General features: G+C 35.7%; 3 protein-coding genes across 3 annotated transcripts; 1 reads left to right on the top strand and 2 right to left on the bottom strand.

Annotated features, from left to right (window-relative positions):
• Window positions 1–4,481: 4,481 nt before the first annotated feature.
• LOC132175912 (uncharacterized) lies at window positions 4,482–5,018 on the bottom strand. The gene has a single exon (XM_059588003.2). It carries the CDS (start codon window positions 4,928–4,930, stop codon window positions 4,694–4,696), a length of 237 nt encoding a protein of 78 aa, XP_059443986.1. The 5' UTR covers window positions 4,931–5,018; the 3' UTR covers window positions 4,482–4,693.
• Window positions 5,019–6,292: 1,274 nt separating this feature from the next.
• On the bottom strand, window positions 6,293–14,497 carry ABCF3 (general control non-repressible 3). The gene is made up of 18 exons (XM_059586476.2): window positions 14,177–14,497; window positions 13,453–13,668; window positions 13,027–13,216; window positions 12,149–12,357; window positions 11,845–12,003; window positions 11,233–11,361; window positions 11,035–11,136; window positions 10,761–10,907; window positions 10,440–10,502; window positions 10,170–10,216; window positions 9,984–10,043; window positions 9,687–9,769; window positions 9,334–9,428; window positions 8,976–9,062; window positions 8,527–8,614; window positions 8,004–8,089; window positions 6,746–6,808; window positions 6,293–6,621 (listed from the first exon to the last, which is right to left on the bottom strand). Exons 1-18 carry the CDS (start codon window positions 14,378–14,380, stop codon window positions 6,502–6,504), a joined length of 2,148 nt encoding a protein of 715 aa, XP_059442459.2. The 5' UTR covers window positions 14,381–14,497; the 3' UTR covers window positions 6,293–6,501.
• A 1,367-nt stretch (window positions 14,498–15,864) lies between these two features.
• Window positions 15,865–23,807, top strand: LOC132176613 (carbon-nitrogen hydrolase family protein). The gene is made up of 13 exons (XM_059588870.2): window positions 15,865–16,336; window positions 16,747–17,052; window positions 17,440–17,663; window positions 17,905–18,008; window positions 18,611–18,745; window positions 18,977–19,145; window positions 19,658–19,793; window positions 20,324–20,462; window positions 20,809–20,985; window positions 21,353–21,520; window positions 22,728–22,823; window positions 23,134–23,262; window positions 23,378–23,807. The coding sequence occupies exons 1-13, from the start codon at window positions 16,143–16,145 to the stop codon at window positions 23,600–23,602; spliced, it is 2,202 nt and encodes a 733-aa protein (XP_059444853.2). The 5' UTR covers window positions 15,865–16,142; the 3' UTR covers window positions 23,603–23,807.
• Window positions 23,808–25,023: the final 1,216 nt, after the last annotated feature.

Genomic DNA, 25,023 nt, shown 5'->3' on the forward strand with positions numbered 1-25,023 from the left:
GGTTTTAGTGTTTTTTTGGGGGTTTGCAGGGGCGTGAAGAGGGAAGAAGAAGAAGAAGATTAAGAATGAAGATGAAGAAAGAAGAAGATGTGGAGAAAGAAGAAAGAGGATTGAGAAGCGATGTGAGAGAGAGAGAGAGAACCTAGAACTAACTAGAAGTTGGTTTTTTTTTTTTTGGGGGGGGGGGGGCTTATTAGCGAGCGGATCGGGGCAGGTAGCTGTTGCCCAAAATTGTTTCTACCCGAAATCCGCCATGCCTCGCCAGGGTTGGAAAGTCAAAATCTGTGATTTGATTCAAAATTGCATTTTGTTGTCCGTGAAATTGTAATGGCAAAAAATCTCAATATAAAAAATCATGTTACACTGACACATCATTTCGGCCATTGGGGCAATATTTTTACAATATTTTTTTTTATTTTTTTTATTTTTAGATTTAGTTTTTATTTTTATTTTTATTTTTTAACAAACAAAACCTAATAACTTATCAAACAAAACCTAATAGCTTGTCCAAAGGGGGATGCAAATGACAATGCAATAGGCAACCTCATGTCAGAAAACATCTGGATTCCACCTGCTTGGATAAGTGCTTAAGTAGCCTAACTGGGTAGAGCTCAAACTGTCCGAACACCTGTCCAAACAGAGTGAAGCCCAGGTGCCTTCTCACATAAGGCAAGAACCTAAAGAAGTGGACCAACTATTCAAATTATTTCCCCTAAAATTGGCCCAAGAAGCACCTTTTTCAATCGACTTTATAGAAGAGTGAGATTACACTTCTTTTCAAGGGGTAACCCCACTAAAAATTTTTCATCAAAGAATCAATCTCAAGACGAAAGGCTTTAGAAAGTAGAAACAAAGACATGATATATGTGAGAATGGCATTGGCTACGATTTTAATCAAAGTTGTTCTTCCCGCTCAAGAAAGAAGCTTGGATTTTCAACCGGAAATGTGATTTGTGATTTTTGTCTTGAGATGTTCAAAAAGCCCCTTTTTTCTTAGGATGAAAAGGGAAATGCCAATATATCTAGCTTTGGTTTGCCTCGGATGGAGGTTGAGGATGGAGAAAATGGAGAAGGTGAAGGAAGGGCTACAATATTTGCTAAAAACTATATTGTTCCTAGATATCTTTATACTACGACTGTTTCCACGGTTTTCTAAAATTGAGTCTCGAAAGAACATTCGAATCCATGATAAAGAGAAAATGTGAAATAGGATCACCTTGTCTTAAACCACGAGTTGAAAATGATTTTCGAAAGAAAGACCTATCCAACAAAATAGAAAAAGAAACCATGGAAATACATTCATGGATCCAATTAAATTCATTTTGGATCAAAGCCAAGCAAGGTTATGATTTCCATCAAAAAAGCCCACTCCATAAAATCAAAGCCAAGTAAAGTCATGACTAATGGCTTGGTGTATCTCTCTCTCTCTCTTCAGGAATTTTACAAACCATTTCATTATCCTCGCAAGTCACAACCGGGGAAAATGAATTTTGAATATCATCATCATCATCCCATTGTGAGCAGAATTTATTTTTTACTTTTTTAAAAAAGAACTAAAATACATAATTTCCAATATCATCTCTTTGATTCAAACAAACACCATTTTCAATATTAAGAAAAAACACAGAATTGAACCTTCTTCGATTCACAGTAGAGGCATGCAAACAGAATCCTCGAACAAACTTGGTGAACCAATTGATGAACAAAAAGACAGGAAAATCAATGACACGAAGAAATGAGAAGAAAGAGTGGTAGAGCCCTCTCCACCTATCTGTGATGAGGTAACTGTGATTCAACTACTCGATTTTTTCTGTTTTTTTTTTTTTTCAAAAAAGGAGGTCACTGAATCCACACAAATCCTAATATTCTAGAAGCACATGCGCAACATTTGTCAATTTAGCAATAAATCCTGGAAGCAAAACTCCAATTTGATTGCTCATCAGATAACCAAACCTGGAAGTCCGGATAATGAACCAGGAAGTTAAAAAGACAGCATATTCCCAGGAGAGAGAGTTCCAGGGTTGACTTCAGCAGCTCAGCAGAGTTTGTTGTCAGACCTTTTCTAGTTTTATCAATTATTTACTGACTTCAAGAAAACTGAAACAAACTGTAGTAACTCCTATAAAGATTCCTACGGGTAAGCCCCACTGCTACCAATCTGAGACAAACAAGGTTGAAGGGGTTGTAGCAGAAGAAAGCATGGAGAGAGCCAAGGTCACAAAATCGTCTACTTCTTCACCACAAAGGCAAACCCGGGTCCAAGTACCAAAGGAGAGAGCTTGGAAGGAGAAGAGAGCAAAGTTTTACATTATCCGACGTTGCATAGCCATGCTGCTTTGTTCGACGGAGCATGAAGATTGACAATGCTGGTAACCTTAAACCCTTGTGCCTGTGCTTGTTCCTGTTCTACTGTCTTCTTAAACTAGGCACTTGCTGTAAAACATTCGAGGCAATGCAAAATTCATACTTCTTCACCTTGCAAATAAATAGATGCAACAAATTGTTTTCTCTTGATGTATTTCTATATATTCTCGGAAAGTAGAGATTTTCTTTAAAGATTTGTTACCACCATGTTTTTAACCTGGGTGTTATAGGAATTAGAATGTTTTCACTTCTTAGACAGAGCATTTAGAAGTGAATTCATGATATTAATTTAGTTGAAAGCTATCCTAGAAAGCCTTAGGTGCCCTTGGAAGAAATAAAGCCTTGAAAATTATTAAAAATGACAACCTAATAAGCCCTATGGGATTAATATTCTCACCCCCACAGGCCTGACCTCTCTTCTTTCTCTCTATTTTTTTTTTCATCTTATTCCTTATGATAAACAAAAATACAGGGGCTGAAACCTCCTAATCAATGCATGAGGTTTCAGTTTGCAGTTACACCGCCAGCAACTTGAGGACGGAACTTGTGAGATCAGCTTGACACAAACATGAGAGCTGAACTAAATGTAAGTTTGTCTTCATTACCATCACCATATTGAATAAGAATAAGAATCATCAATTCTCCTAGGCTCTTCATGCGAGAGATGGGATATGCAAATGACACTTTATGGATTATGTAAGCATTCCATCCCTCTCCACTGGCACTGACATCATATAAAGTGGGTACATTAATGCCATAACTATAGAAACCATATTATAATCAACTCCAAATTATGATATTTTATAAATAATTAATTCATTGAAAAGCGTAGATGAGCACAACCCTAGTAAACAAGATGTATACAAAGAAAGGCTGCACTAAAGGCAAAAAGAAAAAAGAAGAACAAAAATTCACAAATTGAGAAAAAGTAGAAAACTGAAAAACATTAACAGCCCTCGCCCAATTGAGTAGGGTCTTGACCAACATGTTTTTGAGTTCATCATGCATCTTCTCATGATCTTCAAAACATCATACATTCTGCTCTCTCTAAATAGTCCACATTAAACACAATAGCGTAGATGAGCACAACCCAAGTAAACAAGATGTATACAAAGAAAGACCGCACTAAAGGCAAAAAGAAAAAAGAAGAACAAAAATTCACAAATTGAGAAAAAGTAGAAAACTGAAAAACATTAACAGCCCTCGCCCAATTGAGTAGGGTCTTGACCAACATGTTTTTGAGCTCATCATGCATCTTCTCATGATCTTAAAAACATCATACATTCTGCTCTCTCTAAATAGTCCACATTAAACACAATAGGGCTAGTCTCCACACATCCATAACTGAACGATTACCTCACTAACCTCGCCAACACACTAACAAATCTCACACCTTTCTAGGCATAACCCATGTGACGTCAAAGAGAGTATATATCATAAAAGACTCATACCCCAGTGACATAAACTCCAAATCATATTATGTAAGCATTCCATTCCTCTCCACCGACATCATATAAATAGGGCATTAATGCCATAACAATAAAAATCATACTATAATAGTGGGGACAACTACAATCATATTATCTAAGCATTTCATCCCTCTCCACTGATACCATATAAAGTGGTGGCATCAATGCCACAATTATATAAATCATATTACAATCCACTCCAAATCACGCGTGTGAATAGCATTCTAATAACTCATGTATGCAAGTTGGAGATCATCATTTCAAGGCACTAAAAGAAATTTCATATGGATACCACAGAAAGAACAAAAACAAACATTTTTCTCAGCAAACAGCATTAACCATAATCAATTAAGAATAGGAAAAAAAAAATAAAAAAAATTGAACTTTTTATAAGCAACAATCTTGTATGTCTGTTGGTAAATGCACCACAACAAGATATGATTCAAATTATTCACACACCCAAACACGCCATATCAGCGACGATTATCATTAATTAAAAACCTTAATTTTACATAAAATACAAACGGGGGAATTCAAATACAGAAGAAGAGGATCGTATGGGGAGTTTAGTGACGTCGTTTAGCGGGTCGTCGTGGTCCTAATTCAATCAAAAAGGCATTAACCATTAACAACCAAGAATCAAGAATCAAAAACCAAAACCTTAAGTTCTTTTTATAAGCAACAATCTGATATACATGTGTTTCTTCGAAAATGCACAATAACAAGCTACTAAAATTCAATTACCCACACACGCCACGCCACGCCACGCCACGCCGCATCGGCGATGATTATCTCTGTTTAATTAGAAACCCTAGTTTTACGAGAAATACAAAAGCGGGAATTTGAATACCGAAGAGGGATTAGACGGGGAGCTTAGCGACGTCGTTTTGGGGGTCTTCGTGGTGGTGCTGGAGGGTGAGAGGTCGGTCCTTCGCCTCGTCGGGGTCGTCGTCGTCGTCGGGGTCGGCGGTGGAAAGGTTGACGCAGGAGAAGCGCTCGAGGGAGGAAAAGAAGGCGGAGGCCACCGTGGAGCCCACCCAGCTCGCCACCTGGTCCAGCTTCTCCCTCGATATGATGCTGTAGTTGTTGTTCTCCATATCAACACTCCAAATGATTCGCTTTTCTGGTTTTCGTTTGGGAAATTCCGAATTAAGCAGAGCAAGAGAGCTGACTTTCTAATATTATTCTCATTATCGTTTATATTAATTTTAAAAAAATATATAACAAATATCACGTCGATTTCTATTTGAATTTACATGGAGATCTACGGTTAAGAATTTTTATTTTATTATATTTAAGTACTCTACGTTATTTAAAAATTTTAACTCATGGGATAATATATGACAATAGATGTTATTATGTTAAAATTATAATTATTTAATTTATAAACAATAAGGATTTTTTTTTTTTTTTTTTTTGTGGAATTTGATGTTGATGGATTGGTTAGGTTTAATTATATTGGCTTGGTCTAAAATAAGTGATTAATTAATAATTGTATTTTTATATTGTTTTATTTCTTTATTATATTATTATTATTTTTTTTTTAAAAAAAAAAGAATATTTTTCAATGAAATAAATAAACATTGGAATGTTTTCAAAATACTTGATTCACTAAATACATTCTTGAAGATTGTATATTGTTTTTACTCCTATTAAAGAGTGAGCATGCCTACATTAGTGCAAAGCAAATATTTTATTATTATTATTTGTAAAAATAAAAAGAATATTTTCTAATGAAATAAATAAACATTAGAATGTTTTCAAAATACCTGATTCACTAAATACATTTTTAAATATTGTTTTTTTTTTTTTTTACTCCATTAAAGAATGAGCATGCCTACATTAGTGCAAAGCAAATATTTTGGAATACACTGGTATTTAAATTTGGAGTGAGATAGAAGAGAATAAGATCCTCTCTATTTTTAAGTAAAATGAATATTTATTTTACCATCAAATTTGTTTTATTACATTTAACGGCGTACAAAATATGAGCAGATGAAGTGGTGCCCATGGATGCACAATTTATATGCCTGTTGGATTCTGACATTCAAGATTTTATTATGGAGAAGCCTCACTGATTCATTCTCTCCTTTTCTACAGACTGCAGAAGGTATCGGCTATGGAAGCACTCAAACACAACATTTCATACATCAAATTCCATGTGGTAATGAGAACTGAAGAAAAACAGTATCATCTGTGTTCAACAGACACTCCAATGGCAATGGCAAAACTATTGAAAACAACCATCTACAACTCTTCTAAATCCAGCCAATAAGCACGATGAATCTGAATCTGGTTTAGATATGGAACCACAAAATTTTCAAAAAAAAAACATGTTTCCTATTATTTAGACCAAATATTACATGCACATGTTCTTGATTTCTTTCAACTTTAACCTATGGAATGATGAAATAGATTTGGAGCCAGGAATGGCCACAAGGGCCATTAAAAATTGAAGATAGAATAAACATATTGTAGAATCAAAATATATTTGCCAAGTGAACACAGCATCTCTCATCCTTTTAGCAGAAAGTTACCACCTATGATGGCTGGGACAACCTTCAAAATTGTTTCTACAGTGTTCTGTAAGTGCTGACATCCCTGTAATTTTTGGCAATCAAGGGTAGTCCGCAGCTTGAAAAAGATTGAATCTGACAACCTTTTCCGATTACGACTGCAGTATCTTCTTATAATCTTGGAATGTGCCATGAAATGGTGTTACCTTTCCTTCCGATACTGCCCACAGCTCATCTACACTACCTGATATTAGGTGCTCATCGTGGCTAACCTGCAAGCAACCAAACATATACAATTTATACCCAAAACAAGATATAGAAACGCAAAAGCCATCTTCATTGATTTGCTTGATAATGGGTGGTGTATGGGAGTCATGAAGAGCCGAGGTGTCATACCATGAGAATGCCTCCTTGAAATAAAGCAAGACCCTGAATTAGTGCCTCCACAGCATCCAAATCCTAGAATTTAAGCAAAAAACGAATCCCCAGTCAGCTGTCGACAATTTCATTTGATACAAGTACGAATCTATAATAAACTGTATTTCCGTAAATAAGGCATCAATTGTTTCGACAGAAATCCAAACCAAGGAACACATGCAAAATATGCTGTTTCACGAGGTGTATTACCATCAAATGTGTTCCAAGGCATGTTTGATAATTGATCATTTGCATGATATATGAACATGAGATGAATAGCCAGCTTATTAACCTTAAAAAGAAGTCCTTAAGTTCACAAAACACATAAAAAAACTTCAAAATTTTCATTACATAAGAATCAATCTCCTTTTGCTGCAAAACATTATCCTACAGTGAAACTTTTAGTACTTGCTCCTAGAATTAAAGTTCCCTTTGCAAAATGTATCAACAAATTTCAGTTCTCCAACAGAAAAAACAAACTCTTGGAAACAAAGGTTTTCATGATGCTGAACATGTACAATTACAGCAATTTCAGTATGCCTGGCTAATTAAATGTTCTGTGATAAATAAGATAGACAACAAGATAACCAACACACCCACTCCAGCCTGAGAGAGAGAGAGAGAGAGAGAGAGAGAGAGAGAGGAGGATGCTTCTCCAGTTTGGAGTATTTCAGATACCACTACCAAAAGATCGTGATCATAATATTGTGCTCCAATAATATAACTGTGAAGTTCTAGACCATTTCTAAAATGTAGTTTCCAAGGACAAGAAGGAAGCTTAACTGGACAAAATGGAGTCTATATTGAGAATCACATGGATATATCAGTCTATTGAAACTGTTATTAAATGATCCAGATTCCCAATAAGGACCAATTGCAACAGTAGACCAGCCAGGTCTTCTTAAGGATGCAATCTAGAAAGACAGGGATACACTTATTACCTTCAGATTGTGTCAAAATGATGCAATTCATTATTGTTACTCTGAGGGAATCAATTCTTGACTCTTGGATTATGAACTTTTCTAATTAATTCCCACATTAAAAAAATATTGTGAGGAAAACAGTAATAATAATAGAAAACTAGAACATTCCAACATGAAGCAGCTTTCTTTCCTAGGAAAAGCGATAAACTGAAAAGGTCAAATACTACAACTACAAGTAATAACGACCAAAAAAAACCCCCCTCCTCCCCCCAAAAAAATAAATAAATCAAGTGAAGAAAAAGATAATGACTTACCAGATGATTGGACGGCTCATCAAGCAATATTATGTGTGGTTTCTTAAAAGTTATCTTCGCAAACGCAACTCTGCTTTTTTGACCGCCTAATATATCATTCAGAGAAATTACATAATTTAGTGTTTCAAGAACTTATCCAAAAAAAAAAGAGTAGAGTATTTAGAGAATAAAGATACAGATCATAATTGCAACTGGTGAGTTACACAGCACCCAATACATTTTGAACCACAACTGCATCCTCCACCTCGTTTTTTTTTTATAAGTACATCCTCCACTTTGTTGTTACGGGGAGAGGAAGTGCCAAGAATTAGTACTCATTGGCATATAATTGAGATTGGCACTGTGACTAACATCCATAATCAGAATTTAAGTTCACATGCTCGTTTAGCAAGCATGTAACTCAACTAACCAGTACTCTGCCCTACTTGAGGTCCAAGTCAAATCCTAGATGTAGAACATCAATTCCAATCTCCACTAAAATATCAATCTTTATTCCTAAACAAGTATAGTAAAGATCAGATACCTGACAAAGTGTACATTGGCTGAAGTGCAAGATTTCCAGTTACACCAAATGAACCCAAGTGAGATCGGAGCTTCTGTTCAGGCACACCCTGCAAGAAAGGAAATTCTAATAAGAATTTCAATCTTTTAATTGCAAGCATGGCTATTCCAAATAGTAAGATAAAGAACTTACTAGGTTCCCGGTAACCTCTAAAGCATACAAGGGGTTGATTAAAACCATAGAGACCAAAGAAAGAAAAAAATTTGCTATATCTTTATCTAGATTGGAGATCTCAGTACTTAAGGTTAAAATCTAACATCATAATTTTCCTAGCAACCTATCATGGAATAAAAGATGCAACATGTAAATATTTCAGCATGTAATTGTTCCCTTAAACAAAAATAACCCTTAAATAACCCATGGGAAAACAATTGCTAAAGTCCTCTTTAAAAAGTAGACAGCGAACTCACTGGGAAGCAGCGCATCATATACAAAAGGGGATTTGTAGATAAGTCGAGCCCATCAACATGGTGCTGACTAAAAACAGCAATCCGAACCTGTAGACAGAAAATAAGTCCCATCAGATAAAAGCAGACAAAGCCAACAGCAATATTGCAATAAGTTGAAGAGATGAACACCAGGTATTCTGTGCTCTTACATAAAATGTAAAAGAAGAGTCGAATGCTAGTCTATAATGCCACAACAATATAAAACAAAACTTCAGTAGAGAGTCATAGAGAATGCAGTTACATCTCATTGCAACCTGAATCAATAAAATATAAGCTTGTTATTTAACACTGCTGATATGAAGACCACAGTATAATGTACCTTAGCAGATCGGAAAACAGTCCCAGAGCTTGGTTGTAGTTCCCCTGCTATTAGTTTGAGTATAGTTGATTTGCCGATGCCATTTGGGCCAACCACTGCCAACCAGATTAATGTTGTGCTTATCATTGTACTCAAGGCACTAATTTATCATGATTATAATCATATCCTCAAACGAACATATTGCAAAACATGAGGTGTCCCAAAAAAAAAAACACACTAATAAAGAACCATCATGATGAATTTCCATCTTCCACCAGAAATATAATATCATTTACTATAAACATAAAATGCATATATGGATGAGGTAGAAGAGTAAAAGCATGAGTATTCAGTGGGGGAACTAGCACGCTTACTTGCAATGCGGCTGTCTAAATCGATCCCAAAATTCAAATTATGAAACAATATGGGCCCCCCAGGATAACCAAATGATGCATCGCTGCAATCACATGTAAGAAACATCAATACAATTCAACAAGTTCCATCTCACAAAGTAGTAATCCTAAAAGTTCACACAATTAACTGTCTATATGTCTATAAAAAGTAATCAAGAGTTTTCAGTACTCAGAAGCAAATGCTGTCTACAATCATAACCTAGAGACTTATCACTAAAAACAGAAATTCAATATTTTTGCTACATGAGCTCAGCAAACCTGAAACTTATTATAGGGGGTCCTGGTCTGTCATCTGGAGTTGGGAACTCAAATTTGTAGCTGCAAACAAAAAAAGTCAAATAAGTTTTAAACATGCATAGCTAAAAGGAGAGATAGAGCAAACTCGTGCAAAATATTCTACATTTCCTCAATGAAATTTAACCATAAAAGGAGAGCTGTGCATACTCAGGGTCATTGACAATTTCATCCACGTGACCCATCCGATCCAATGCCTGAAGAAGCCAAAAGGATAAGCGTAGGCATATAAATTCATTTATGACGCAAGGCTCATAAAACCAATCAATAGTTTAAAGAACCTAAGGAAAAACTTGTCATGCTACTTTTGAAGTTGTTTGAGTGATGTACACCATGGCCAATGAAATGAAGCGACAAGCCACAGCTGTTATAAGTTTCAAGAATTTGATTTAAGGACCAAATATTAATAATAATAAGTACCTTGATTCTTGACTGGACAAGAGATGCCCTCTTTGCATTGTAGCGGAACTTGTCAATAAAGGCCTGCAATAGCAAAAAAATATATATATTGCAATCAAATACAAGTTACTATAATTTGGAAACACTGGAGGAGAGAGAGATATTGCGAAATTTTAAACATAAAGCAATGTGACGGGCTACATGGAAATAAAAAAACCACAAAATAATAACATTTAACTTGATCTAGTCAATATAGACATCATCAAAGCTACAGACAGATATATCCAAACAAACAAACCACACAAACACGAACACACACTTAGATAATAATGGAATAAAGACCTGCATATGAGCTCTGGAGCGTTCATTTGCCTCAAATGCTTTCTGTTGGTTCTTAACCTGTTCCTCTCGTGTCCTCTCAAACGTATCATAATCCCCCTTGTAAGCGGTCAGTTTTTGCCCATGTAAATGAAGAATATCTGTGACTACCTGAGAATATAGTGAAGTTGAATAGACATATCAAAAGATGTTGTGACACAGGTTACAGAAAATTAACAGAGTAATTAATAATACCAATTTCTTCATATTAGTAAAGCAAGGGGTGCTGGTTTACTACCGTGTTCAAGAACTCTCTTGCATGCGAAACAACTATGAAAGTTTTTGGCCATTTCAAAAGGTATGTTTCCAGCCAAAGGACCGCATGAAGATCAAGATGATTCTGACAAAAAATAATTAAAATTAATAAAAAAGTATGTCCCAAATCCTATACAACAGAACAAAAAATCTCTAAGGCAACACATAAAATAGAACGCACAGTGGGTTCATCGAGTAGCAACAAATCAGGCTCTATAAACAATGCACGAGCAAGAGCTATTCGCATTCGCCATCCTCCAGAAAAAGCTTTTGTAGCCTTCTGCTGCATCTCTTGAGTGAAACTGAGGCCCTGAAAATAGTTCAGATCGGTAAGATAATAACTCAGAAAAATAGTTGACAATATAATAATAAAGCCAAAAAGAAGTTTAATTAAATCAGCTTGATTAGGAGGAAAATTCATGAACCAACAAACACCAAAAATGAACAAAGAGACATAAACACATGCATTTTTTGTTTCTCAATGACCCAGTCAACCAACTGGATTTGAATGGCATGTTTCATTTACTAACAAGCAAGATCTTGCCATTAATTTACTGACAACCTACAGGATTTAATGAAAATACAAGAATTTCAAGTGATTCATCAGATCACCGCAATGTTCACATCCTGTACCATATTCAACTATAGCTGAAGTGAGCTCCCAAGTTACAGCTCCAGCTTGCCAAATATAAATTGGAGCTTAAATTACACCCCTTGCGCTTCATTAATAATATTTGAAATTACTTGTCAAAAAAAAAAAGCCACCAATAATGCAAAAGACTCGTGAACTGACCGCAAGAATGGAAGCGGCACGTGACTCGGCAGAATCAGCATCAATTACATCAAGCCTTTTGTATATCTCATCAAGCCTTTGTGCAATGGCATCTTTGTCAATCACCTGATTCAGCTCCCCATTGCTCTTTCCAATTGCTTCCTCAAACTCTAACTCTCTCTTCAGGACAACCAAAAAATTGTCAGTAGGTCCACTAAAGAAGAACATAAACCTCAATCCAAGCAGAACAACAAAGAGAAGGCAGTTAGAAAGCTGAAGACCAGAACCAAAGTAGTTCTCAAGGTTCAAACAGTATGTATTCAACCTGTTGGGCAACCAGACGAGTTTCTTCTTCCAAAAGCTGCGTTCTCTCAACATCAGTGTTAAGAACACACTGCAATGCTGTTGTATCATCACCAACCACTTCTTGCTCGACATGCAATATCTGACAGTTGTCAGGAATACCATCAATTGCATGCATAGCCATGTACCTAAGGAAAGTTGTTTTCCCTGTACCATTTCTTCCAACAAGGCCTGCATCCAAATTACAGTATGTAAAAGCACAAACAAAAGAACTGCAACATAATTATTACACCTAGAAAACTGCCAATAGCTATAAATGCTTTTGAGATCATCAGAGAAAATTAACCTTAAATTAACTGAGCCTAAACAAATCTGGAAAAGGCAGAGAAAGGATCTCATACTTTTGTGGACATGTTAACATGGGCGTAGTCTTAGCAAATAAAAAAGTTTATAATCTCATGGGCCAAAACCTGGAGAGGAACATTATGAACCCTTCTACAGTGATTGTAAACTGAATCTCACTAATGCACTGCACTGACAATAATAGTACAGAAGAACATTATTGTGTAACCAAAGGTGAAGCTAACATTATCAGCCTTTCCAGAATGGCAATTCGGTGAGCTGTTCCACCATAAAGAACAGGCAGATTCAAACGCACTCAGGAGAAAACACATATCAGCTCACATAAACATGGCAAGACATACAAAGGAAATCACCAATTCAAACTAACATTTTATACCATTCTCTATATATGTTGTCAACCAGCAAAGTGAAAATTTTAGCAATAATGCAATCCATCTAAAACATGCATATCTTTTGATTCTTATCTTCCTCAACTTCAGTCTCCATTATTTCTCTTAGTGTGAAGCAAGTGTCATGAGGAACTAAAAGAGAACTCACCATAGTGCCTTCCAAACGACAGTGTGATTGAACCATCCACAATGAGGTCACGACCACCCACAGAGATATCAAAGTCCTGCATATGGATATCCTTGACAACCGGTCCACCACCACTATCATGAGTTACACATACAACAGGCATTCCTGCTCTGGTTGCTTCCATCTCTGCTAAATGCATTCGGTATTGTGCCTGGATAATTAAGGATACACTACTTAGAACAAGAGCAAAACTAAAGACCCAATTTGTTGGGTCATGTATGTCATCACCATAGAGGATCTCAGCTCAATCTAATTATATCTGCAGTCAACAAGGCTAAACAATGAGGCAAAAACTCTGGCTTCATGATGCCAAACCCATGCATTACCAATAAGATCTGGCATCTGGAATAACTATGGAAACATAGTTATCTCTTATTATATTTTTACCTCTCTTTGGCGTTCCTCTTGGCGCTTTTCTCTTTCTTTCTTCCTTCGGTCACGTTCAGATAGTCCAGGACCATCCATCAGCTCAGGTTTCTTCTTTGGAACTTGCTCCTCATCCATTCCAGCATTCATTCTGAATGGAGTTGCAAGGCTCCGCACAGTTGCTGTAGGTTTGACCAACCCATGCTTTCCAAATTTTTCACACAATTTGCTGCAAGCCTATCATAAACTTCCATAGAAATTAAGAATGGCAAACAAAAACAAAACACTTGTTCAATGGGCTCAAAAAGCAACTGTGACTAATAATTTATATTTTCATATAACTATTCAGAAAACATAGACGATGAAAAATTATGTAGTATTTTGAATCCTTAAAAAATTCATACTTCCATGGCAGAAATACCAAGAGCCTAATCTAGAACATAGAATTCAGAAAATAATGAGAAACCCAATATTCCCAATCCCAACCAATTTCCTCTTCCCAGAATTTCCTAGCAACCAAACGGGCCAAAAGCCAATATTATGCTAAGCTGAGCAAACACACAAAGATACACTTCCCGACCAACCAAACGGGCCAAAACCCCAAAAATACAAAACTTTAGCCGCGCAAAAAATGTGAAATCCAATACCCATAAACCTTATGCTTTATCACAATTTCATAAAATTTGCGAGCAAACAATCGGACCGAAAGCGAAAAGCTTTACTGGAATGAGAGAGAGAAACTCACCGAGCGACACTCGGCTAAGTCGTCGACGCATTCGGCGGCAACGAGGAGCTCGCCAATGGAGTCGAAGGCGCCTTCTCCGTCGTCACCGAAGTCGAAGTCCTCGTCGGCGAGGACGTTTACGATGTAGTCGATGATCGGCTGATCCACGTCCTGGGCCTTCGGGCCCAGCACCTCGTGCACCACTGAGCTAGCCACCTCCGTCATCGTCTCGGCCTCAGATAGATTGATAAACAATTTTTCTAGATTATACGATTAGGGTTTTCTTGCAGATATTGGAGCCCCGAGAAAGCTCTTCTCTGGCTCTCCGCTGAACTATGTGAATATGTGAGCTTCTCTACCTAGATGGGGCGGGGATGCATGCAAACGATGGCGTTTGGGTGAGGGAGCAAGGACAGGATCCTCTACAATTCCTCCTAATTGCAGCCCATCCAGCCGTTCATTTTGAGTCGTGTCATAAATTTAAGGGTTAATAACATTTTACTACCTAGATTTTCACCTTTTGTTTTTTTGTTTTTACATAGGTTTCTCCTATCATATATAGTACCTGACTTATGGGTAAAGACCAATTTAATACGTTTTATAAGCTGAACTAATTTCGGCCACCCCATGTGACCATGTCTGCTTTATGGGGTCTCAGCCACCCTCAATAGCCAAAATGGGGATAGCCAGCCGCCCTCATTGACCATATATTGTCTTTTTCTTTTTTTCAATTTTTGATTTTCTAAATTATTTTAATTATTTTAATGATTTTTTTTAAAAAAAAAATTGTTAGAACACATGGCATGTTTTTGTTACAACACATGTATGTCCGTTAGTTTGATTGATGGAATGATGACAGTGATACTAAACTAGTATTTACCTATAATCAAATATTATTTGTGAAACAAATTAAAATCTAGGTGAAAAAAAAAAAAAAAAAAGAGTGAAAACTTAGGTGCTAAAAAGGTTATTAACCCTAAATGTAATTTTTTTTTTTTTTAAACAAAAAGAAGAATATTTCCTTTCACATTGTTATTCTTTGTAATAACTATTTATTTTTCAAAGAAAATATTTATTTAGCATACCAAATGGACGTTAAGAGCATGTGTTGAGATTGTGTTTGAGAAATAAAGTTTTTAAGAGCTTGTTTGAAATTACGCTTGAGAAATAAAGCTTTTAAATTAAAAAACGCTTTTAGACAAAAACTTCATTTTCAAGCTTTTGTCAAAAGTCCGTTTTTACAATTTTTATGTTTTTTAAACTTTTAAAAACGCTTTTAATTTTTTTATCAAACGAATACTTTTTTCTTCAAATGGACTTTTTTAGTATTAAAAGTATTTTTCGACCCTTCAAACGCAATCATAAAACAGACTCTTAAAATGTGAGGTTAATTTGTAAGTTTATAAAATATTTATCACATCAATAACTAAAAGAATTAAATTTAATTATAATTGACGCAGCTTTATTATATATTTTTCAAAAAAATTATAATAAAAGTTGTAGTAGTTAAAATATTTTTTGCGTGACGTTTTTTTTTTTTTTTTAATATATATGTTTTTAAGCGACTTTACATGAAAAATACCTAAAATACCTAAAATACCAATAACACATATTGCAAGCGAACTTCGTCGTAACAACCCATCATATTGCCTCTACAACAACTTCCAGAAAATTTCCCGCTTTTCTTAACCCGTCCAAGGATCCGGGAGTCGAAACCCGTCCAACACTCGCTGCTTACTAAATTCCAAACCGTTGCCCAAATTCCAAATTCCAAATCCCCCAAAAGTTTATATAAACCCTTCAAACACAGAATCCAATTCCACATTCCACAATTGATTCACAAGCATCGACTTGGTGAGGGAAAGCCCCAATCTTTCATTTTTCTCAGCAACCAAATAGAGCGTTACACAAAGTTTTTGTCTTTTCCACGCAATCCACTGCTTTTAGTTGTTTTGTTTGAGTTCATAGAAGAAGGAGACTGTTCGAGATGAGGCTGTTGAAGGTGGCCACGTGTAATCTGAACCAGTGGGCTATGGATTTCGATTCCAACTTGAAGAATATCAAGGAGTCCATAGCCATGGCTAAGCAAGCCGGTGCTGTGATTCGGCTCGGCCCCGAGCTCGAGATCACTGGTTATGGCTGCGAAGACCACTTCTTGGAGCTTGATACCGTCACTCATGCGTAAGTTTTCTCTACTTTGTTGCTGTTATAGTGTAGAGAGTTTGGTTTGGTTTTGGCTTCTCAATTGTTGTTTGGAAAAGTCGTAAACTTGGAGCTTAATTGAGAAGAAAGTGTGGGGAGATGGGGGTGAATTATGTGATACAAAGGGTTTTTACTGAATGAAATTGGTTTATTTGTTGATTGCTCGTGGGGTATATCAATTGTAAAACCGTAAATAAAAGAGAGTGTTGTTAGGTTTTATGGGTAAATGATTTAACGGATGACATCATTGATAGTTGTGTTAAAATGTTTTTTAAGTCTTATTTTGGCGCCCAGTTCTTGTTTGACGAAAACTGGTTTTGAAAATCGCTTTGTTTTCATGAGAAGATATTTTGATTGCCTGCTGATGGGAGTGTTTGATGTGCTTGCAGATGGGAGTGTTTGAAAGAGATATTGCTTGGTGATTGGACTGACGGCATCTTATGTAGCATTGGCATGCCTGTCATCAAAGGGTCGGAGCGTTACAATTGTCAAGTTCTATGTTTTAACAGAAAAATAATTATTATACGCCCGAAGATGTGGCTTGCAAATGATGGCAATTACAGGGAACTCCGATGGTTCACGGGATGGAAGGAAAGAAGCCAACTTGAGGACTTTCAACTCCCAATTGAAATTTCTGAGCATATATCACAGAAAACAGCGCCTTTTGGCTATGGATTCGTCCAGTTTCTAGACACGTAAGTGACAACATTACCAGCAGTTGTCCTTCTGGTAACTTATACTGCCCGTCTCTTTTGTAGTTACATGCAGTGAAAGGTTGGATAGGCAGGTTCAACTGAAGTTATGGAAAATTGTGTCACTGTACATAGCCCCTTTTATTATTATTTTGTTTTGATATAAAGAAATTAGATAGAAAATCTCAATCCCTCATTCTTCCTATAAAAGTTCTCTTATAGATAATTCCCATAGGTGCATAGATATCAACTTTTTTTTTTTTGATAAGTAGTGCATAGATATCAACTAATTGCAGAACTCATGGACATTATAAGAACAAATTTGTGGGTTTCTCACTTTATCAGACCCTTGATGAAATATTAAATGTCAAGCATTTTTTTCATTGCTAGAGCTGTTGCGGCTGAAGTCTGTGAAGAGCTTTATAGTCCTGTTCCTCCTCATGCTGATCTTGCGCTGAATGGGGTTGAAGTGTTTATGAATGCAAGTGGAAGTCACCACCAACTCAGAAAGCTTGATATTCGTCTTCGTGCTATTATAGGTGCTACTCATACTCGTGGAGGGGTTTACATGTACAGCAATCACCAAGGATGTGATGGCAGCCGCCTTTACTATGGTACACGCTATTTCTTAGTTGAATATATTATTTGCAATTTAGTGTTGCTATTTATTTTCTTATTAGGAAAAACCTTGAGCAGTCTATTTTCCTATCTCTAAACATTTTACCTTTTGTTTGGTGCTTGTTTTCGTTTACCTATTCTGCTAACTCCACTATTTAATATAGTTTTTTTTTTTTTCTTTTTTCTTTTTGTGAAGTTGTTGTTCAATTAATGTAATTAATATGTCACTTGTCACAGATGGATGTTCTTGCGTTGTTGTAAATGGAGATGTGGTTGCTCAAGGCTCACAATTTTCTTTGAAGGATATTGAGATTGTGGTTGCTCAAGTAGATCTTGATGCGGTATGAAACATCTTGCATTCCTTGTGTGTGCATGTGCCTATGTCGTTGCTTGATGAATGTAATGAACAAAACTATGTAGGACGCACCCTAAATTTCAAAAGAAAGTTGCTGGAGTGATGGAATGCAAATTTTACATTGCAATATATACTAGCATTCATTCAGCAATATCAAATCATATATACAGGCACTATATGAAATAGCTTCAATTTATGTTGATAAATGCTAGTGCATAAGCATGTAACTGTGCGATTTGGTTTTGTCAACTAAATTGCTACTTTGAAAATAAATCACCCATTTCCTCTATTTTCAGCAACAATTATGTATTGCATCAAGGCTATTCTATGATTCATATTTACATGTCACCCTGTTAATGTATGAGTTGTTTGAGTATGTACTGGTTGTTGTTGGTGGTTTGCTTAGCAAACCTGCTTATACAAACAACTAGATAGGTCTCTGAAAATAGGCATTTACTTTGATACCCGTTCTGTTAATCTGATGTTAATTCTATCGATTCAAATTCATTGCATTTCTTTGAATTATAACTCTGCGTTGTGAATATAAATAATTGACCTTTGTTCCTTAACTTGCTTGCTTGATCACAGGTTGCTAGTCTTAGAGGATCTATAAGTAGCTTTCAAGAGCAAGCAAGTTGCAAAATTAAAGTTCCTTCGGTGGCGGTACCATACAAGCTTTCTCAGCCTTTTACCCTGAAAATGTGTCCTTCTAGTCCACTTAAGGTTAGTTCTTGGTTCAGAAAGGACTATTTAACCAATCTCATATTGGTGGGATTAAGGCTTCACTGTAATTGAATAAACTTTATTGAAATAGCAGTCTTGCTTTCGCTTAGAAATTCTCTGCAAATGAGTTTAATTTGATTTCATTTGTGATTATGGAGTTTTTGTCAGTGGAATTCTTTTCACAAGAATGTCACTAATTACCAAACTCGTTCTAAATTGAACATGATTCAGATCAAGTATCATGATCCTGAGGAGGAAATAGCCTTTGGACCAGGTTGCTGGTTATGGGATTATTTAAGAAGAAGTGGAGCTTCTGGTTTTTTGCTTCCTCTTTCTGGTGGAGCAGATAGCTCCTCGGTTGCTGCTATAGTTGGCTGCATGTGCCAGCTTGTCGTAAAAGGTTGGTTTTATTAAGCATAACATATCGATGCTGTACTCTTGTACTGTGCATTTCATATTTCTGTTGACTGTCAACTTTTGTTTCAAATAATTAATGGGCTACATGCTGCATTTAACATAAAAGGACCATTATTTCTGGACTTAAAAAAATTTCAGAAAGGACGTTAAATATGGGACATTATTTGTACATCTATTTTAGCCAAGAGTGGTAATCTGAAGATGTTACCAAAAAGTATGTTATTGTTTGGAGTGGTCTCTTTGTATAGAGAGGAGGATATTTGTGTTGAATTGGTCAAGTTGATTATCAACTTCCTCCAGAGCGTGAAACCTTTGTACTAGGGCTGGTAAAGTGTAACTTCTGTGGGGTTCCTGGCTGTATCTTCCCTGCCAACTGCCATAAGTACTAGGGGTGCAGCAGAGGCTGGAAGAGAGCTGGACATATTTTAGAACCCCGAACCAAGTGTTGTATTTTCTGATTGTAAATTATTAAATGTGATGCATATTTACATGCAGAAATAGCAAATGGAGATGAACAAGTCAAAGCTGATGCAATTCGTATTGGAAATTATACTGGTGGACAGTTTCCTACTGACAGCAGAGAATTTGCAAAACGCATATTTTATACAGTATTTATGGGATCTGAAAACAGGTGGGTCCATGTACACGAAACCCATGCTTTCTTGTCGTGTCATATTTTCTTGTTGTAATTGTGTTAAAATAGGTACTCCATGGTCAACACCAGAATAAGCATAATTTGTCATTCTTTTTTTTTTTTTTTTTTTATTTATTAAAAAAAAAAACTTCTAAAGTGCCAGGCAACTCCATGTGTGGCTTGTATTGAAAATCACTGTATTTAAGTTTTGGCATTTTGACTGGATTATTATTTGCTGGCCAATGAAACATTGTTACCTTATGAGGCCCATCAAGGAGTGTATATGCGTTCTGTAGAAAACCATAGGTAGTGAGAAGGCTGTATGATATCTCCAAGGAAAGACGCCAGGATTCATTTCTTATAAACAGTAACACAGAAAAGATTTTGTGATATTAATAGGTTTATTTCTTGTAGACTGCATTTCAACAAGCCAATTAGATTTTAATTGAATAAGTTCCTTTTCAGATATTATTTCAGCTTACACGCTGAGAGTATTGTAGTCCAGTAACAGGGTTTGTTCCTTACAGTTCTGAAGTCACAAAGTCACGAGCAAAGGTACTAGCAGATGAGATTGGCTCATGGCATCTTGATGTTTCCATAGATGGGGTTGTTTCTGCACTTCTGTCTTTATTTCAAAACCTTGCAGGAAAGCGACCACGCTATAAGGTAAAAAATTCTGTTTCTGGCATTGCTATATAGTCCATCACTTCCAATTATACTTTTTGTTTTGTGCACAACAATTTAGGGTCATAGACCAAATCACTATATTGGCTTAGCTCCACCTTTTCAAGGATGTGTGATTTTAATGCTATAGAGAGATTGTGTTTCCTTTCTTTCTCTTTTTTCTTTAATATGTTTTGTGGGGTGATTATCTGAGAACTTGTGTTATGCTTTTCATGTGATACATTGGGCCTTTGCTTAGGTAAAGGAGTAGATGTTTGACCATATTAACATTAGCAAGTGTAAGTAATTATGTTTGAATAATTCTTCAATCTGCTGTTTGTTTTCACAGGTAGATGGTGGATCTAACAGTGAAAACTTAGGTCTGCAGAATATTCAAGCTCGAATCAGAATGGTGCTGGCTTTTATGTTAGCGTCACTCTTGCCATGGGTGCACAACAAACCCGGATTTTATCTCGTTTTGGGTAGCTCCAATGTGGATGAAGGACTGCGTGGTTACCTAACAAAGGTATCATACAATTTTAACTTATGCTACAGGTTAGATATGCTTAGACAACGTTCTTTATAGCAGTGAAAATCGTTAAGGGGTCATCTTGATCCATGTCTGTCAGGTGTGGATTTGTTCTTCTTTTTTATTTTTCCCCTCTCTAGGTTTTATATATTATGTTGAATTTTTTGAATGGCTTACTCAAGTTCTGGTTTCAACTTTGTGACATATACTCAATATTTGAGTTGATTGGGTGATTTCTCTATTCTGTATAATGTTGATTTGCCTAGATTCTGTCATAATTAAATTATATTAGAACTCATATTTATCTTGACTCTGTTGTTATATTTCAACTATGCTAGAACTCATGCTCATCTCTTTTACTCAGTATGATTGCAGTTCAGCAGATATTAATCCAATTGGAAGTATTAGTAAGCAGGATCTTCGAGCATTTCTACGATGGGCTGCCATCAATCTTGGTTTCTCATCCTTGGCAGATATTGAAGCAGCTCCACCGACTGCTGAACTGGAGCCTATACGTTCCAACTACAGTCAGGTAATGGATTTTCTTTCATTTGTGTAATTTTTCTGGTAAAGAGAGTTAAATGATGGGAATAACCACAAACAATATTCTTTCTTCCATTTGATTTTAATTTTCGGTATCTACCAATCTTATAATTAGTTTTCTAGAATATTTGGACATGTTTGATAAACTTTTGTAAAACTCTTTTCACTTCTCAAATATTGAAAACTCTTCTCAAATACTAGATAACCTAATGGTTTTTTCGATGTGGCCCCACCGCTTAACACTTTCAAAAAAAACCCCAAAAGTCTTCTCAAAACACAAAACACTTTTCATAGAACATTTTCAAAAAAAATAAAAAACAAAACACTTCTAAAAAAATAATTACTATGAACTTCCAGCAGCCTTGCGATGGCCGTTAGGAACTTCTAGTAGACCCCGCAATGACCTCCACGAACCTCTGTCAGCTCCATGGTGGCTGCATGAACTTCCGACAGCCCTGCAGAGGCTGCCATGAACCTCTAGAGGCCTCCACGGTGGCTGCCATGAACCTCCGACGGTCCTATAGTGGCTTCTATGAACCTCTGGCGGCCCCATGGTGGTTTCCATGAACCTCATACGGCCCATGGTGGCCACCATGAACTTCCTGTAGGCCTCACAATGGTTGCCACCATCGTGGAGGGTAAAATACAATAGTTTTTCTTTTTCTTTTTTCTTTTATTTTGGTGAAACATTCTTTAATTTTTTTAATTTTAAAAATATACTACTCAAAATTTTACCAAACAAATTTCGTTTGTAAACCCTACATACAATACTTTTTTCAAATGTGGCCTCCACCAAATCAATTTTCAAGATTTACTTTTTTCAAAACTCAAAATCCAAAACACTACTCAAAACTTTAGCAAACGGACCCTTTGTGTTTGCTTAAATAATGTCCGTCTCCTAGGATGCCCACATCAGATAACGTGGATTGTCGACAATGTGGAGGCTAAATCTTTGTAGTATTCAAAGGATCAAAATTCTTCATCTCAACACCTAGTTAATGGTTTGCTTTTGGGTGTCTTGACTTGCATTGACATTCTTTGCTTTAGCATATGCAAATTTTCTTTCTTGTTATGTTTTATTTTTGGGTGAAAGAATAAGTTATAGAGATAGATAAGTCAATATCATGCTTTTGGTGGGAAGTCTAATTCTATGTTGTATTCATAAAAAAAGTCTAATTCTATGTTGTGTAAAACAGCTAGATGAAGTGGACATGGGAATGACATATGAGGAACTCTCCGTCTATGGAAGGTTGCGGAAAATTTTCCGATGTGGTCCAGTATCTATGTTCCAGGTCTGTTTTAGGTTTCACTATTTCTCTCATGGAGCTTCAATGTTTTTACTTCCTCTTGAATTAGTCTATGCCTCATTCTCCCTCCTTCTAATTTTATTCTTACCGTGCTTATCACTTTTCTCTGAGTTTGTTCTCTATTTTTCTACTGGTTGTTTGCTTGGATTGTGCCCCCTTATCATCTTTCAATGCATATGAAAAAACTTTTTGCATTACCAAATCTACAAGGTGGTTTGATCCAATTATATTTTTATAGCTAATCCAGTCATAAGAACTCATCAATTTTGTTTTTGGTGTTATTCCCTTGTTGCAGAATCTCTGCTACAGATGGGGTGCAAGATTAACTCCATTGGAGGTGGCTGACAAAGTAAAACACTTCTTCAAGTACTACTCCATCAATCGACACAAAATGACTGTATTGACACCTTCCTATCATGCTGAGGTAAGTTTGGCTGAAAGAGCCAGTTCAACATCAAATATTTGTCCAGCAAACAAATCTTTTACTCTGTTGATCTAAATCCAATAAGAGCTTACACCTTTTTCTAAATTAAATGCAGAGTTATTCACCCGAGGATAATCGGTTTGACCTTCGCCAATTTCTCTACAATGTAAGATGGCCATATCAGTTCCGCAAGATCGATGAACTCGTGCGCGAATTGGATGGTGACAAAGTTGCCATTACAGAATCAGGTGACCATGAAAACTTGGGAGCTACATCAGATGGTGGAGGAGGGCTAGGAGTTGCTGCAGCAGGTTCAGGCAATCCAAATGTTGGGTTGTAATTGAAATAAAATACAACCTTACGTGTGAACTAAATTGGTGCAAATATATTTGTTTAGTTTCTATCTCATTATGCTGGTTTATGTAATTAGATTGTATTCTTAACCATTTTTCATGGGTAATTATCACCCCTAATAATTGTAACTTTGCCTCATGTCAAGGCTACTCTATATTCATTCATAGATTTAAATAAAAATGATTTATAATATCACGATTTGAATTAAAGAAGGCTTGAAACAACTCACTTGTGCATGAAGACTGAGCTAATTTAAGTTCCATGTAATTAACAAGTGGATTTGGTATCTAGTTTCCTCCTTAATTAGCTCTTTATATTTAGTTTTTCTCTAAAATTCTAACAAAACTCATGAGAACACTTATTTAACAAGCTATCTTCTCTACTTGATATTTAACTATTGTCATATATGCTCCTTATACATTTCAAGAGCCAAAATGTTAAAGTTATATAATTTTTTAAGTTTATTTTTTACCCTCTTCTCTCTTGATTGGTTTAAAACTAATAAAATAATAATATTTAATTAAAGTAGAGAAAAGTATAGTGAGTCTAATGTTTGACTCATTTTAAAAGTGGCTTTCTAAATTTGATAAAATAAATTTTTTTTCCTCAAATCTAACTTTTATTTGAAAAGTCCATTGTAAATGCTATAAGTTCACCAATTACAATTTAGAATTATATAACCATAATTATTTGATATTGTCTGGTGTCATGTTAGAGTCCAATTAAGAATATATCTCCGTAGATTTTATAGTCCAATAAATAATTAAATAGTTATATTCATTCCTTAGTAGAGTTGTCCAATTAAGTCTATTACATAATCAATAGTATATTGCTTCTCTATTTAAAGGAAAATTATCAATGACAAAGTAGGAGTTTATTATTGTCTTATAATACAATTTACTGTGTTTTGGAAGTCACAGCTCCCTCGAAGTAGCCATTGAAAATCACTGCTTTTTCGAAGTAGCCGATTTATCAATTTCTATGTTTTGTTATTAGTTTGTTCGCATCAGCATTTTTATGTAATTGCTTTTAGGGGAAAGTATATTAACCATGTCTAACTGTCAAACAATTTGCAATATGTTTCCCAAATTTTTAATTATTGCAATATCCCTCCCAAAATTACCATCGAGTGGCAATGTCCCGATTTTGCATAGAAAATGACAAAAATATTCCTGATATAATTTTCTTTAAAAAATAAAAATAAAAAAGACAAGATGAGAGACAAAATCAAGGATACTTGTCATTTTTCTTGCACAACAATTAGTTTTTTTTTTTTTTTTTTTTCGAGACATTACAACAATTAAAAGTTCAAATTACTTGATAATTAGAGCGGATAGATTTACCCCTTTTTTTTCCTTATGATGAGGGTGATGGGAATGGGGCCTACACGTGCGATCCTTCAATTTT

Source organism: Corylus avellana, chromosome 3, assembly GCF_965113065.1.
Source record: "Corylus avellana chromosome 3, dhCorAvel1.hap1.2, whole genome shotgun sequence".
Taxonomy (NCBI): Eukaryota; Viridiplantae; Streptophyta; class Magnoliopsida; order Fagales; family Betulaceae; genus Corylus; species Corylus avellana.

Coding starts and splice junctions, on each gene's coding strand:
- LOC132175912 (XM_059588003.2), bottom strand. CDS start 4,930: ATGGAGAACAACAACTACAGCATCATATCGAGGGAGAAGCTGGACCAG.
- ABCF3 (XM_059586476.2), bottom strand. CDS start 14,380: ATGACGGAGGTGGCTAGCTCAGTGGTGCACGAGGTGCTGGGCCCGAAG. Junction 12,358..13,026: donor GTCGTTTGGAAGGCACTATG/GTGAGTTCTCTT, acceptor ATTTGGATGCAG/GCCTTGTTGGAAGAAATGGT. Junction 9,429..9,686: donor TTTAGACAGCCGCATTGCAA/GTAAGCGTGCTA, acceptor TCTGGTTGGCAG/TGGTTGGCCCAAATGGCATC.
- LOC132176613 (XM_059588870.2), top strand. CDS start 16,143: ATGAGGCTGTTGAAGGTGGCCACGTGTAATCTGAACCAGTGGGCTATG. Junction 18,746..18,976: donor GTCCTTCTAGTCCACTTAAG/GTTAGTTCTTGG, acceptor AACATGATTCAG/ATCAAGTATCATGATCCTGA. Junction 22,824..23,133: donor GTCCAGTATCTATGTTCCAG/GTCTGTTTTAGG, acceptor CCCTTGTTGCAG/AATCTCTGCTACAGATGGGG.